The sequence below is a fragment of the Rhincodon typus genome, chromosome 14 (genome assembly GCF_021869965.1).
Source record: "Rhincodon typus isolate 14 chromosome 14, sRhiTyp1.1, whole genome shotgun sequence".
In the NCBI taxonomy this organism is placed as follows: domain Eukaryota; kingdom Metazoa; phylum Chordata; class Chondrichthyes; order Orectolobiformes; family Rhincodontidae; genus Rhincodon; species Rhincodon typus.
In genome coordinates, this window is record NC_063345.1 from 36,909,994 (window position 1) to 36,925,988 (window position 15,995).

Here is a 15,995-nt window from a genome sequence, read left to right on the forward strand (position 1 = left end):
TCCAGAGCCAGTCCCAATGTCCCAGAAATCTGACACCCACCTCTGCATCATTTTTCCAGTTTGCTGTCATCAATCTTATCTTCCCATTTCTGAACTTATTTGCATGTGGCAATAGAAGTAATTCAGAGATTACTACTTTAGAAGCCCTGCTTTCTAACTTTCTACTTAGATCCCTAAATTCTGATTGCAGAACCACTTCCCCATTCCAACCTACGTCATTAGTACCAATGTAGAGCGTAACCTCTGACCGTTTGCTGTCCCCCAGAAGAATTTCTTGCAGCTATCCCGACCCTAACACGAGGGAGTCACCAAACCATCCTAGAGTCATTTTGATGGTTGTAGAAATGCCATTTGTTCCCTTAACTAAAGAATCACCTATCAGTATTATTCTTTCACTCATCTTCCTCCACTCCTGAACAGCTGGGCTATCTATGGTCCCACAGGCTTGGTTCTTGCTGCATTTCTTCATGTATCCAGTGCTGTCACAGATATCCAGAAAGGAAAACAGTTACTGAGCAGGACTTCTGGAGACTCCTGCACGACCTTTGGCAGCCAGTCTTCCCTATGTGCCTGCTTGTCCCTAACATTTAGTGTGACCAACTCTCTGTATGTGCTATCCATGTAGTTCTCTACCTTACAGATGCCCCTCAGAAACTCTAGCCATTTCCGATGCTCTGAAACCTAGAGTTAAAGCCTTAATGTGGGCTTCTGTAGGTCACGAGAATTGTCCATAACTACCCACATGCCCTAGGACGGGCATTCCACTTTGCTGAGTTGTTCTGTCAAAACTCAACTTATACTTTTAAGTTTAAAGTTACTTACTGTAACTTTAATTACTTAACTTACTTTAACCTTACTGTTTAGTACTAACTAAAATCTGGATATTGGTGGGAAATAGAACTTTCACGACTTTCCCGCGATGGCACTCTAACACATGTTTCCTCTTCTCCTTTTGCTGTTTTTGCTGGTGTCTGCTAGTCTCTCTCTCATACAGAGATTGTCTCTGTATTGTTGAGGTTGCTTGGCAACCAGTGTTCCCAAGCTACAGGGCAAGTCACTTCTCCATTTTAGCCAAAGTAAACATCTCACAGCCTCCTTGACCTGTCCGTCTTCCGTCCCACCTATCCGCTCCACCATCTACCTGCTATCACTGCCCCCCCGCCGCTATTTATTTCAGAGCCCCTTTCCCCTCCCCCATTTCTGAAGAAGGGTCCCGACCTGAAATGTCAGCTTTCCTGCTCCTCTGATGCTGCCTGGCCTGCTTTGTTCCTCCAGCTCCACACTGTGTTATAACAGTTTTGATTGTTGTCAACAATAGTCATTCCTTTGCGTGACGCCCTGTTTGATCATGAACTGCTATCAACACTTGAGGCAGTAAGGAAGGATGAGTTGCATCACCTCTCTCTTGTTATCATAACTAGACAAAAGAGAACTCCTTCCTCCTCCCTGATCCTCTTACGACACCTCAACAGCTTCCGTGCCTACTTGGAACGTAGACATAGTGTCAGCCACAACACTTTCAAACGGAGAGGGGTGTGTACTATCCCATAGTCGGTCTTCCAACTAAGGCAAGCATTTGCATTACTCTGGAATGCACTGCCTGGAAGTGTGATGGAGCAAGTTCAACTGAATTATTCTTGAGGATATTGGATGATTATTTAAATTGGAACAATCTGCCGTTCATAAGGAGAAGGCAGGAGATTGGCTTTAAGTTAAAATGTTCAGAGAGCTGGTGCAGACACGATGGGCTGATTGGCCTCTTTCTACACTGTAACACTCTGTGATTCTATGACTTTTGCCTGACCTACACCAGATCTGGATTTGAAACTAGCAAGTTAAATAACGCATTGTTTCTTTGTTGTTCCAAGCTTGGCACATGTTTGAAATTTGTGGAGTGGTTTGTTGTATGTAAACACTTCAAACTCTACACCAATCAGAAGGTCACTGAACTTCTAGGAAATACCCACCTTTATGTAAGCAGTTCAAGTTTCATACTCGAGTAATCTTACATATTCCCCTGGCTCTTAAAACTGTGACAGCACCATTCCTAGGCCAAGAAAACTGATGTTGGTTTACAGTTTGAAAGGGAAACGGAATTCCAGATAGCCAAGAAGAGGCGATAAGATGAGCAAAGTGAAAGCGCAAAAGGAGTCTTCACATGTTGGGGGTCAACATAGTGCAGTGTTTCATGAATTATCAGTTCTTGAACATACTTTCCTTCTCTGATTTCCTGTCTCTAACCTCTTAAAGTGCAAGCTCATTTTTGAATTCAAGTGCAACCTATGATTTACCCCAAAGAAAATGTCGAATAAACAGTTTATTTCTGTGCTATATAAATCTAAAACCATATATCTATATAATTATTCTTTTAGTCCTTTATTCACCTCGTCTTGGTGTGTGACTGCATATTATCTGCCAGTGCCTTGAAGTCTGGGTTGTAGACCAGTATATTTTCTCCTATGTGCACGAGGACTTGTGGATTTGTTTTATTCATCCTTGGGATAAAAGATGTCTGCTAGGCCATTATCTATTAGGCATATCTATTTACCCTGGAGAGACTGATGGTGATCTGCTTTCTTGAACTGCTCAGCAGTCCTTATGTAGCAACAGCACAGTGCTGTTAGTGTGGGAGTTCCAGGGTTTTGACCTAGCAACAATGAAGGAACGGTGTTAACGTTCCAAGTCAGGATGGGGTTTGGTTTGGAGGGCAACTTACAGATGGTGGCATTTCCATGTATCTGTTGTTCTTGTCCTTCTGGATGATAGAATTGGCAAATTTCGAAAGTGTTGTCCAAGGAGCCTCAGTGAGTTGTTGCAGCGCATCTTATGAAGGGTACACACTGCTGCCACTGTGCACTGATGTTAGATCATTGAATGTTGAAAGTGTTAGATAAGGCAGGCTTTTTGTGCTCAAATATATCAAACTTCTTGAGTGTTATTGGTACTGCATTTGTCCAGGATACTCAGTTGGCATGGTAAATGAAAGGGGTTGCGTGGAAGCATTGACTAAGTTTGTATAAGTTTGTGATGGACCGGGGGATGGGCAGAGGGTATGAAGTGGTATGTGTCGAGCTTGGAAAGTCTGTTGGGTGAGGGGGAATGATCGAGTGAGGAGTGAGTACTGCATGAATGTTATATGATTTTCACTTTTTGGAGAGGTAAACTATCCTTCTTGATCTGGTCCTGGTAAACTGTTGATGGAGGTAATCCCTTTGGGATTGTAAAAAAGCATACTTGTGTATAAAATATGCACAAACCCAATGTGACTTGCAAAGTTTTCAAGAAAATTTCCAAAAAAATCTGCACAGTTTAAAATAAATACTGCTAGGGTATTTTTCAAGTGCCTGGCTATATAAAACCATTTTATGGTTTGTATTGCATGTCAGTTTATTTACATAAGTTAAACTTTAAGATAAGTCAATGAAATGTTTATTTTCTTAATTAATTTGTTCTTGTAATTTCACTATTTTGGATGTTTGTTTTGTATCAATGAGTACAGGTATTTTCCAATCATTCTGTTCAGAGGTTCACCTCTGGAGCATGTGGGACTTAAACCCAGGTCTCTTGGCTCAGTGGTAGGCACACTACCATTGTGCCACAAGAGGCCTTATCAATGAATGTATGCTTTAATTGCTAAAAGTGACATTACCATTAGACTGGTAACTTTATTTGTGTCCTGATATTGCCTGATTATTGCCCATACTGAAAAGTGACATGGAAAGGAAAAGGCAATGCGTGATGGGTGAGAGATGAGTTGGCATAGGGGCTATAAAATGCCTTGGGGATGATTGGGGAAATATGGTGTTTGAGGTATCATGAGCTATGAGCATAGGTTGGCATAGATGTATGAGGGGCTATGGGATAGACTGACATAGGTTGGCACATGGAGACTGAAGGAATATGGGAGTGGCTGCAAGGGTATGGATTGGCTCAGATAGGGAATAGAGAATAAGACAGATGAGAGTAGAATGAATATTTTCAGTTTAAATCTTTATTTTATTTTTTAAAATTTTCATACAATCACAGAATCCACAGGCAGGCTTTCTGCACAGCTCACATAATGAAGCAGGTAGACTCTTATGCTCTTCCCGGATTATCTGGCCCACCTCCCAGTCCAGTCACATCTCCAGACTGCAAGTCCTAAATTGCAGGTGGGCATTTTTAAAGGTAGAGATCCAGAAAGCCAGGTTTTCTCCTGACCCTGCACACCCAGCCCAGGAATGGAAATGAGGGATATAATCTGAAGGTTTTTACTAACTCACTTTGCAGAACATCATGACTCACTGGGGTACTGCATCAAGTCAGGCCCCACTACTGAGTTGCCTAATTTTACCTAACTACCAAATTTAGGTAAAAAAAAATAGGCATACAAAATTCTTGTCATTAATAAGGAAATCATTCTTGTTATAATCAAATGTTTTTTTTTATCTAATGGCAAGAAAGAAACAATAATTGCAAACTTATAATTCCATAACCTTCACCTCTACTCCTTTTAAAAGTTCTCAAACACTTGCAGACACACAAATAGAAGACAAGACACAAATTTTGTGGGTTGGGAAGGAATAAGGAGACTTAGGAGCATTCTGTTTGCAGCCTAGCTGTTTCTCTGCTTTATTATCCACGTACAGGGATGTAGCCACTTGTCCAGGAGCCAACCAAGGACTTGTTGCCATGCTGAGCCATGCTGATTTTAAAAACCAATCAAAAGACAATTACTGAGCAAAACTGCCTTGAACACACACCCATGGAGCTGAGATGTCTAGCATTCTCTCCCACTGCTCGAAAAAGGCAACATTGTAGATAAAACTCATAATGGGGTCCAGTAACTTTTCTTTTAAAAGCTGCAACATCATCTCCCACAGTTTCCTTGGTTTAAAGCAGTATCTATTCCAATTTATTACTCCACCGTCCAAAAAACAGAAGTTTTTTTTTATGAGAACAAGTGTAAATTGCATTGAATTACCAACAAGTAGATACAGAAAGATCATTGGTTTTTATGGAACATACCCCAGCATAACACTAATAACTTCACAAAAGAAAGGAATGAAAATTGGGATGGTGGGGTAATAGGCTGATATAAAGGTGTTGCCTGTCAGGTTACCAAATGGATTCATTATCTACAGGAGTAGCTACTGTCAGGCTGAGGAAATTAAGCAATGGCATGAATACAAAGATACTTGTTATTTGAATTATTCATTGCTTTTCATCTATATATATGGTAAGGCTGTCAATAATTAATTCTGTAATTTTCTTAATGGGTGTTCATTCTGGTTAGAGAATGTCACTGACTGAGATAAATGCTCTGAGGAATTTTGATCAGAACTCATTCATCTATCCACAGATCTTATTGTAAAGTATTATACATCAACAGAATAGAATATTTTAAAGGAAGAACATAGTTTAAAGGAAGAATAAGGAGCTGTGCAGGATTTATCATCAAAAATCCAAGAAACATAGTCATATTTTAGACAGAGCTTAAACAATTGAGCAATGTGTTTGTAAGAAATACGCAGATGTTTTGCTAAGGTGAACGGAGTGTCTGCCATGACAAAAATATAGGAAGAAAATAGAAGTCCTGAGTCCTGCCCCAACCTGGTAACTCTCATTTTCATGGAGATGGGTTTTAGGTGCAGTTCCAGGAGGCACTTGGACATTTAAATTGCCTTAAATTATCTCGGATTTTGTAATTCTTGAGATGTAGTACTTGGGTGTGTAGATTAGACCAGATAAGAGCATGTCAGTTCTCAAAATATTTCTTCTGAATAGCCAGTGTACAATGTTGCAGAGGGATGGTACCCCTTTGGATACCTTGACACTTTTGGGGGAGTTAAGGTATCCTTTTGGAGAGGGAATACACTCTTCAGTGGACAGGTCATCACTGAGAACGTTCTGCTTAATAGCATTGTTAGTGACTCGACCTATCACTTTCCTGATGACTGAGATTATAATCAGGACTGCTAAAGCTGTAAATGAACTGTCCAAAAATAATATTTGGAATTAAAGTGCCAGCTGTTTCAGTGTTTCAGTTGACATTTTAGGATTCGTGCTCCAAGGTTGATTTTCCTTTAAAGTTCACTTTAGCTAGCATTTCTTTCATCCCTTCATAATTGCCCTTATTTAGGTTTAAAATTCTTGGATCCCATCTTCTCTCCCTTAAACTGAATGCAAAATTAAGATTTATTATGATCACTACTACCTAATGGTGCCTTCACTTCAAGATAATCCTTTTTCCTTGAACAATACCAGATCTGGTATAGCCTGCTCTCTTGTCTCTAGGACATGCTTTTCTAAGTAAAATTATCCTGAAAAATTCTGTGAACTCTTTAGATAGGTTATGTTTAGATATTGAATTTTTCCATTCTATATGTAGATTGAAATCCCCCATGATTACCTTTCAGACAGTCTTTCAGTATTTCTCCCTTTGTACTCCTTCCTACTGTGTGGGTACTGGTAAGGTTAGACAACCCTCCATACCAGGGATCATCCGAGTGAACCTTCCTTGAATTGCCTCCAATGAAATAATACATTTTCTTAAATAGGGGATCAAAATTGGTCATAACCCTCCAGGTGTGGTCTCACCAGCAGTTGCAGTAATACTTACTGTACAGTTGCAGTAAGATTTCCAGACTCTTATACTCCGACCACCTTGAAATAGGGCCAATTTTCCATTAGCCTTCCTCATTACTTGCTGCACCTATGTGCTAGCTTTCTGTGTTTTGTGCACAAGTACCCCAAGTCCATTTGCTCTGTAACTTTCTTCAGTTTTTCTTCATTTAATTATAACTGTTTTTTTTTTCCCCTCCAAAATGAACAACTTCATATTTTCACACATTATACTCCATCATTCAACTTTTTGCTCATTTACTTAGCTTCTCAATATTTGATTTGATTTATTGTAGTCACATGTACCTAAGTACAGTGAAAAGCTTTGTTTTGCAAGCAGTACAGGCAGGCCATAGCAAACAAGGACATATAGATCATAAAGTACTTAGAGCGAGGCATACAAGGTTACGGCTGCACAAAGACAGATCAGCATGAGCACGCTCAACATTATTTGAAGTTAGATAGGTCCATTCAGCAGTCCAGTAACAGCAGGGAAGAAGCTGTTCTTGAACCTGTTAGTGCGTGTGATCAAGCTTCTGTATCTTCTGCCTGACGAGTCTGTAGACTCTTTGTATCACTCTTACAACCTGCCTTTCCACCTAATTTTGTGTTGTCTGCAAATTTACCCACAGTACATTCACCTTCTTCCTCCAAGTCATTAATAAATATTGTAAACAGTTGCAGTGCCAACCTAAGAAAGAACCCTTTATCCCTACTTGCTTTCTCCTGCTCATTAGCCAATTCTGTATCCATGTGTTTATACTGCCTCCAATACTGTGGGTCCTAATCTTATGACTTAACCTTTTGTGATATACCTTGACGAGCGCCTTGTGGAAGTCCAAGTACAATACATCTACTGGATCCCCTCTATTCGCTGTGGTTGAGACTTACACAAAAAACTCTAATAAATTAATCAGACACAATTTCCCTTTCATGAAGCCATGCTGACTCTGCTTGAATAGACTTTAATTTTCCAAATGTTTTGCTATTACTTCCTTAATAATTGATTCTAATACTTTTCTAATAATAGGTGTTAAGCTAAAAGGTCTATAGTTACCTGCTTTTTGGCTCCCTCCCTTTTTAAATAGGAGTGTCATATTGACAGTTTTTCAAATCCTCTGGTACTTCTCCAGAAATCCAAGGATTTTGGGAAAATTACAACTAATGTATCCACTGTCTCTGTAGCTACTTCTCTTAGGACCCCTGGATGCAAGCCATCAGGGACAGGCAATTAACTGCCTTTAGCCCCACCAGTTTGTGTAATACTGTTTCTTTAGTGATAGTGATGATAACAGGGCTCGTGGGTTTAAACTACAACGACAGCTTGTCTTAACTTTAGTACATAAGATTGAGGGATGATCTAACCAAAGTTTTTAAAGTGATGAAAAGTTTGATAGCTTCTGTTGATTTATTCTATTTCCTTTGATGAGGAAATCTAGAATAGATTTATAACTTCCAAGTAAGGGTTGAAAATTTCAATGATGCTGAGCTACCTTATGAGCTTTGGTGCTAAGTATTTAAAGTACTTACTATGATAGGAAGAACTGATTGCAAAGAACAGAACTTGCTTAACTATTGTTCATTGTTACATGATATGACTAGCGGGGGATCAATGCTTGTACCCCAGCTATTTATAACATATATTAATGCTTTAGATGTGTGAACTAATGTAATATTGCCAAGTTTGCAGATGACGTGAGTCAGCATAATATAGTAAAGGACCCAGGACAGCGAGAGTTCAGCCATCTTATAATTTAAGGGAGTAAGGGAGTATTATAGGTAAGACAGATGAGGTAAGATGAGATGAATTAAATGGTGATTTTGTCACCATCACAGAAACATGCTTGAACGAGGGGAGGATTGCCACCCCAATTTTCCAGGGAAAAGGATCTTCAGCAGTGTTGCATTATTAATTAAGGAGTCTGTTACTACATTCGGGAGGGACAATGTTTTGAAAGGGTTTTCAATTGAGGCTTTGTAGGTAGAGTTTAAGAGTAAAAAGAGTACTACCACATTGCTGGCAGTGTATTATAAGGCCCTACACAGTCAGTGGACAATAGAGGAGCAGATATGTCGACAATTCACTGAGGTGTGTAATAACAATAGGATAATTATATTCAAGGATTTTAACTTCCTGAATGGTACTTGGGATAGTCATCATGTAAAGGCTTTTGAGGGACAGATTTCGTGAAATGTATTCAGGAGATCTTTTTATGTCAACACATAGAAGGTCCAATACAGGATGGCACAGTGCTGGACCTAGTTTTAGTGATCAAAGCTGGACAGGTGGTTAAGGCTGTAGTCGGGGAGCATTTTATTGATAGCAATCACAACACTGTATGTTTTAAGATTGTTATGGAAAAGCAAAGTGATGGTCTGCAAATAAATGGTTTTGGATTGAGGGTAGGCAAATTTTATTAAAATATGGCAGCATCTGGCCAAAGTGGACTGCGAACAGTTACTTGTGAGAAAATCTACAGCAGAACAGTGTGGTGTGTTAAAAAAGGAAATGCGGAGAGTACAGGCACAACACGTTCCTTTTAAGGTGATCTGGATGTCTAGGAATATTAGGTGCATCAACAGTGCTATCAAGCAGCACCTTACTCATCAATTACTTGCTCAGTGACACCCAGTTTGGATTCCACCAGGGCCACTCAGCTCCTGACCTCATTACAGCTTTGGTTCAAACATGGACACATGCACTGAATTCCAGAGGTGACGGTGACAGCGTTTGACATTAATGCCGCATTCAACCGAGTTATCCACTTTAGTAGCAAAAGCAGGAAGACAGATTATTATCTGAATGGTGATAAATTGTGAAAAGAACAGGTGCAATGACACCTGGGTCTTCCTGTACACCTGTTGCTGAAATTAGGCATGCAGGTGCAGCAGGTGGTGAAGAAGGCAAGTGATATGTTGGGCTTCACAGCAAGAGGATTCAAGTACAGGACCAAGAATGTCTTGCTACAATTGTATATGGCCTTGGCGAGACCACATCTCCTGGAGTACAGTGTGCAGTTTTGGTTTCCTTATCTGAAGAAAGATTTCCTGGGTATTGAGAGAGTATAACAAAGGTTTACCAGTCTGATTCCTGGGGTGGTAAGACTGATGTATGAAGAGAGATTGGATTGATTAGGACTATATTCACTTGAGTTTCGATGAATGAGGAGAAATCTCGTAAAACCCTGTAAATTTCTAACAGGACTAGACAGGATAAATGGAGGAAGAATGTTGCTGATGATGGGAGAGTCCAGACTATGGGTCACATCCTAAGGAATTAGGGTAGGCCATTTTGGTTGGAGATGAGGAGAAATTTCTTCACTCAGGGAATGGAATTCTTTGTTACAGAATGTGGTTGAGGCCAAAGCATTGAACATTTTCAAGAAGTAGTTGGGTATGGCTCTTAGTACGAAAGAGTTCCAAGAGTATGGAACTAAAGGGGGAGCTGGGTATTAAGGTTGATGAGCAGTCATGATCATATTGAATGGTGGAGCAGGCTCGAAGGGCTACATAGCCAAGCCTGCTCCTATTTTCTATGTTTCTGTGTGGCAGGCTCATACTTTGATTTGATCAGGTAATTCAGTTCCATATTATCATATTTCGGTTTAAAGTAGAAAAATAAAGTTAAAAGTTAACATTACGTTCCTTCCTAGTATCAAGTGAAAAAATAAAGGAATAAAGGCAACAGTTCAATAGCCTTTCTTAAGTGCACTCCCTTCAAGGGCTCAGTCTTCTTCACTTTGGCCTACTGTTCAGGGAACCTCAGGTTTCCTGCTCTTAATGCCACAGATGCCAGAGGGCCTCCCTCACCGACACTCTGGGCTTGCTTTAACCACGTAGGGCTCAGGCCCCCAGCTGCTTCCCCACACTGGACCTCTAGCCGACACTGCTACAGGTCCCCAGCCATTCCAAGCACTGGACCTCCAGCTGACACTGCTCAGGACCTATGGGCACAGCCCCTGTCTCCGTGATGCATTTCCAATACTTCAGGCAAGAGATTATACAAAATCAACAGTTATGATGTAGAAAACCTCACTTTCTGTAGCGTTACTTTTTAATTGGCTAGTTTAAATTCAATGAGAACTTTCTACGTTCAGCTTCATGGTGAAACCAACTTATAATTGTAAAAGTGCTCATTGTTTGGCTTAAAGACTAATTTTTTGTTCAAAGTATTGGTTACAAATAAGTTTTGGGCTTATATCTCGAAATATTAAGGTTTTCATATTACCAGAATCTAATAAACAATGATGTGTTTGTATTGTTTTATAGAGATGTAACTACTATGATGATGACATCCTCAACCATCATCCTCTTAACCAGACTCCCAGCGAGGATACGCCCAAGCTCGTACAGATAAAGGAGACAAATACAGTTGAAGTTGAGAACATTTGTAGCTATGTATCCCCCATCCATACATCCTGTCTAGAGGTCAGTGTCATCTTTTCTTTTATGTATGTACCATTATCAAATGTTAGAGAGTGACGTGGGACATGGCGGTACAGTGGTAAGAGACTATTCTTTTACCAGTTGGACTTAGGTTCACTGCAACCCACGTGCAAGGGTTAAAGTCTTCGTAACATGTCCCTTTGGTACAAGTCTCAACCTGGATTCCCCAGAGGGATCAAAATTATTACATTGCTGCGGTAAAAGATTGTGTTAGTGGCACTGGTTCAACCAGAGTAAACTTTATTCTGAATCTTTACCATCTGTATCTTACCCAAGACAATGTTTAAGAGACTTTGTATAAGGACGTATAATACATCAAGGACCAGAAAAGGTCACTGGGTTCATTGAAGCTCACCCCTCAAGTATATTTAATACAAGTTTGCATCCAACATTGTTTTGAGCATTTTAGACTTTTTGCCCACAATATTCTACTGGCAGATTATTGCAAATAATTTTCAGTTTTCAAATTGTTACTATATAATTCATTTTTTAAATTTAAATTTAATCTGGTCCCAACATCTTTTTTCACATTCTCATTTCTAGGCATTGGGTTGGTAAATTTCCACTAGATTAGATGATGCTTATGGGCAAAATGTTGCAATGGTTTGCTGATTAGGAGACTCTCCTGTGCTTATCACCTTCCAGCAGATGTAATGGAAGGAGTTTCGCATTAACGTCAACCTGCTTGGCTATGTTACAAAGCCAACAAGTACTGGCGTGGACTCAAACCTGGAAAATCTGGTCGAGATATATAGATGGTACCACTTTATCATTTGACCTCAGTCTGGTTCTAATTTCTAGGAGTATTTTAGGTTTACCATGTTTTTATTCAGATCTTGTGCTATTGAATCTTGAGACAAGATATTATTCAGAAAGAGTTACAATAATTGTTTAGTTAATTGCAATTAAGTTGATACTTTGTAACCAAAAAACCTGCTTAAAAATGTGTTATTATAACATTGATTTAGAAAACGGGAGGCACATGTGATTTATTGTTCAGATTTCTGGTCAATATTGATCAATCCTGATCCTCATGCAGTAATCTATATTTTAGTGCAAAAGTTTTGAAATGAAAAATATCAATGTTCCATCTGAGGTTGAATGAGAAAGCAGAAAAATCTAACGTTTATGGCATGTTGTATTGATTTTGATCCTTAATGTGACTTTGTAACAACTATATGTGTAAGTTAAGAATGTGTTTCAAACTATTTTGAGAAATACCCATTCTGAGGCACTTAACACAAAAAAAAGTGACAGTTTTCCTTTAAAACTGCAGAGATCCCAGTGTGTTTCTTGCGTACTGTGCATGTGTGACTGCTTGATGCAAATCAGTTGTAGACATGACTTTGCAGGTGGTCCCTTTGGAATGCTGGAGAACTTCCATTCACAGCTAGCCAGTCACCAGTAAAGTTGCTTGTGGCTATTGCCCTTTAGAACCATCTGCTGGCAGGATCTGTGAATTAAACACAAAATCAAGACTAAAACAAATTAAGTAATAAAACCTGCAGAATATCTAGAAAATTTTGCTGTGAAGCTGCAATGTATTGGACAAGCCAAGAATGTCTAGGACCAGAAAGGCCACTGTAATCGACGTGACTGGTAGTCCCATAGCTCAAAAGGTTCTATACACAAATGTTATGAATATCCACTCCACTGGTAGGATCTCATACACAGACAACACATATAAAAAGGTGCAAGTGTAATGTTATTATTTTCTGATGTAACATGGAGGAAAATTTACAGGTTGGGTAACATAATTTTGACCTATGCATAGCTAATGCAAATGGTCCTGCAAGCGACATGGCTCCTTGCAAAATTTATCCTTATCTCTTTCAATCCTCAATTTCCTTTCACTAAGAATCTTTCTAGTTCCTTCTTGAACTTGTCAACATTTTCTGCTTCCATATAAATGTGCAGCATTTAAGTCGGGTGACCTGGACCTATACAGAAAATCCACATACAACCTCCGTAAAGCCATCAGGGAGGCCAAGAAGCAGTACTGGACCAAGTTAGAGGCCCAGACCTACCAAACAGACTCCCACTGTCTATGGCAAGGCCTAAACGACATTACGAGATACAAAATGAAACACTGTAAGATGGAGGACAAAGACACATCCCTCCCTGACACACTCAATGCTTTCTATGCTAAGTTTGAGCAGAATACTACCAGCATGATGTCACCTGCCCCAACAGCCCCGGACACACTTGTTCCCTCTGTCACCACTTCAGACGTCAGATCAGTCTTCCTGGGAGTCAACCCAAGGAAAGAGGTGGGCCCAGACAGTGTTACCGGCCGAGGACTTAAATCCTGTGTGGACCAACTGGCGAAGGTATTCACCAACAACTTCAGCCTCTCCCTTCTCCAAGCCAAAGTCCCCACCTGCTTTAAGAAGACCACCATCATCCTTGTACCCAAGAAAACACACGCAGTGTGCCTTAATGACTACCACCCAATAGCTCTGACTTCAATAATCATGAGGTGCTTCGAGAGGCTGGTCATGGCTCATGTCAACTCCAGTCTCCCAGCCTATCTCGATCCCCTACAGTTTGCCCACTGACATAACAGGTCCACAGAGGATGCTATATCCCTAGCCCTGCTCTCATCCTTGGAACATCTGGACATCAAAGACACCTACGTCAGACTCCTGCTCGTTGACTACAGCTCTGCCTTCAACACCATTACCCCCTCCAGACTGATCTCAAAACTGCGTGACCTTGGTCTCGCTACGCCCTCTGCAATTGGATCCTCAGCTTTCTGACCCATAGGCAGCCATCAGTGAGGATAGGTAACTGCACCTCCCCCACAGTAACACTCAACACTGGAGCCCTCTACTGTACTCTCTGTATAATACAACTGTGTTGCCAAATTCTGAACAAATGCCATCTACAAGTTCGCTGACGACACTACCGTAGTGGGACAGATATCTAATAATGTCAAGTCAAAATACGGAAGGGAGATAGAGGGCTTGGTGACGTGGTGCAATGAAAACAATCTGTCTCTCAGCGTTAACAAACTAAAGGTCTGATCATCGACTTCAGAAAGAAAGGAGGAGAACGCGCCCCCATCTATATCAATGGAACTGAAGTTGAGAGAATGAAGAGCATCAAGTTCCTCGGAGTGACGATAACCGACAACCTGTCCTGGACTTCCCACGTAGATGCGATAGTCAAGAAGGCACAACAACACCTCTTCTTCCTCAGGCGGCTCAGGAAATCTGGCATGTCTGTAATGTCCCTCACCAACTTTTACAGATGCACCATTGAAAGCATACTGTCCGGGTGCATAATGCCCTGGTAGGGCAACTGTTCTGCCCAGGACCGTAAGAAACTACAGAAGGTTGTGTGCACAGTCCCATCATGGACTCCATTTACATGGCTCGCTGTTACGAAAAGGCTGCCAACATCATCAAAGACTCGTTGCACTCTGGTAATAACCTCCTACAACCTCTTCTGTCAGACAAAAGATACAGAAGCCTGAACACACGCACAGGCAGGTTCAGAAACAGCTTTTTACCAGCCATTATCAGACTGGTGAATGGACTGTAGCCTCAAATAATATAATCTGCAATGTAACCTGTATGCGTCTAAGTCTTTTTGATCTGTACATCCTTACCTTGCTGTGATCTGCCTGTACCGCTAGTAAACAAAGTTTTTCACTGTGTTTCGGTACACGTGACAATAAATCAATCAATCAGTAAACTACTTGTTCAGTTTCCCTCTTTTTAGTATGTCCACGTTCTCTGCGTTGTTTGTATTGACAGTAACAAAGCTGTTTGCCAGTTCTAAGTCTACATCAACTATTTGTCTCACTTAATATCTGTATTAAATTATGAATTTCCTAAGCCAGAATTAGTTTTGTTTTCTGATGATCTACCTCATATCCACAGATTATGAAGCAAATACATCTTTTAATCATTAATCTTGCAAAGACTTCTGAAATTTGTAGTTCTCTTCTGAATATCCAAGCTGCTAGTCTGTTTTACTCCTTATTTTTGTCTTCCATTACTTTCAAGATATGCATTATGAATGCTCTGTCATGCTTTATTGCATGAAAATAATTTCAAGTCCTGTAGTCTTTCTTCATAACGCAGTTCTGAAGGATTGGTATAATGCTTGTTACTCTTTTGTGAAATTCTTTTCAGTAAATCATTTTTCAGATTGGTTGATAAAATTATACATCAGATGTCTGAATCAGCATAATCACAATCAATGTCATTCAGATTTGTCATGATACAATCTATGCTTTATTAACTTTCAAAGATACTTTTAACGTAAATTCAGTCAACACATCCAGTTGTTTTCCCTTTTTCCAGATACCCTTTTATGGTATACACATGTAAATCATATATTCTTTGATATATGTGCATTAACTTGTTCATCGAGTTTCATCACTCATAAATCCCAGCGCTTCAGTTACGAGGTAGAGCAACAGCAGAGAAGGAAATAAAGAAGTAAATCCTGTATTCTGGATCCCAGTGCCTCTTGGAAATTGAGCTGCATGTGCCCAAAGAAAAGGGGATTGCGTATTGCCATGTTCAGTCATGTGATGACCCATAATAGAAGCCTCCACTTGAATAGATGTCATCCTCAAATCAAAGGCTAGTCAATGGCTACCTTATCTAAACAGCCTCATTAAATTACATAAAAACAAAGGAACAGGAACATGCCATAGAATGATAGGTGATAAATGGTGGTCTAGTCAGTAATGCCCACTTCACTTAAGTAATTTTTTTAAAAAGCCCCTCAAACCTGTTCTACCATTCATTGAAATCATGGTTGATCTGCATTCTGCCTCCATAGATGTGTTTTTGCCCAATCACATAAAACCTTTGATTAACAACAAACTATCAATCCCACATTTAAAGTGAACAATTGATCTACCATCAATTGTCATTTGTTAAAGGTAGTTTCAAACTTATAACTTTTTGTACAGATATGTGTCCAAA

The 15,995-nt window shown here is 40.0% G+C and overlaps 1 protein-coding gene across 1 annotated transcript in view; it reads left to right on the forward strand.

Annotated features, from left to right (window-relative positions):
• dlg3 (discs, large homolog 3 (Drosophila)) overlaps positions 1-15,995 on the forward strand; it is a 474,567-nt gene that overhangs the window by 87,381 nt on the left and 371,191 nt on the right. Inside the window, exon 4 of the mRNA XM_048604865.1 lies at positions 10,873-11,031. Coding sequence (XP_048460822.1) covers positions 10,873-11,031 — 159 coding nt within the window. The remainder of the gene's footprint in view (positions 1-10,872; positions 11,032-15,995) is intronic.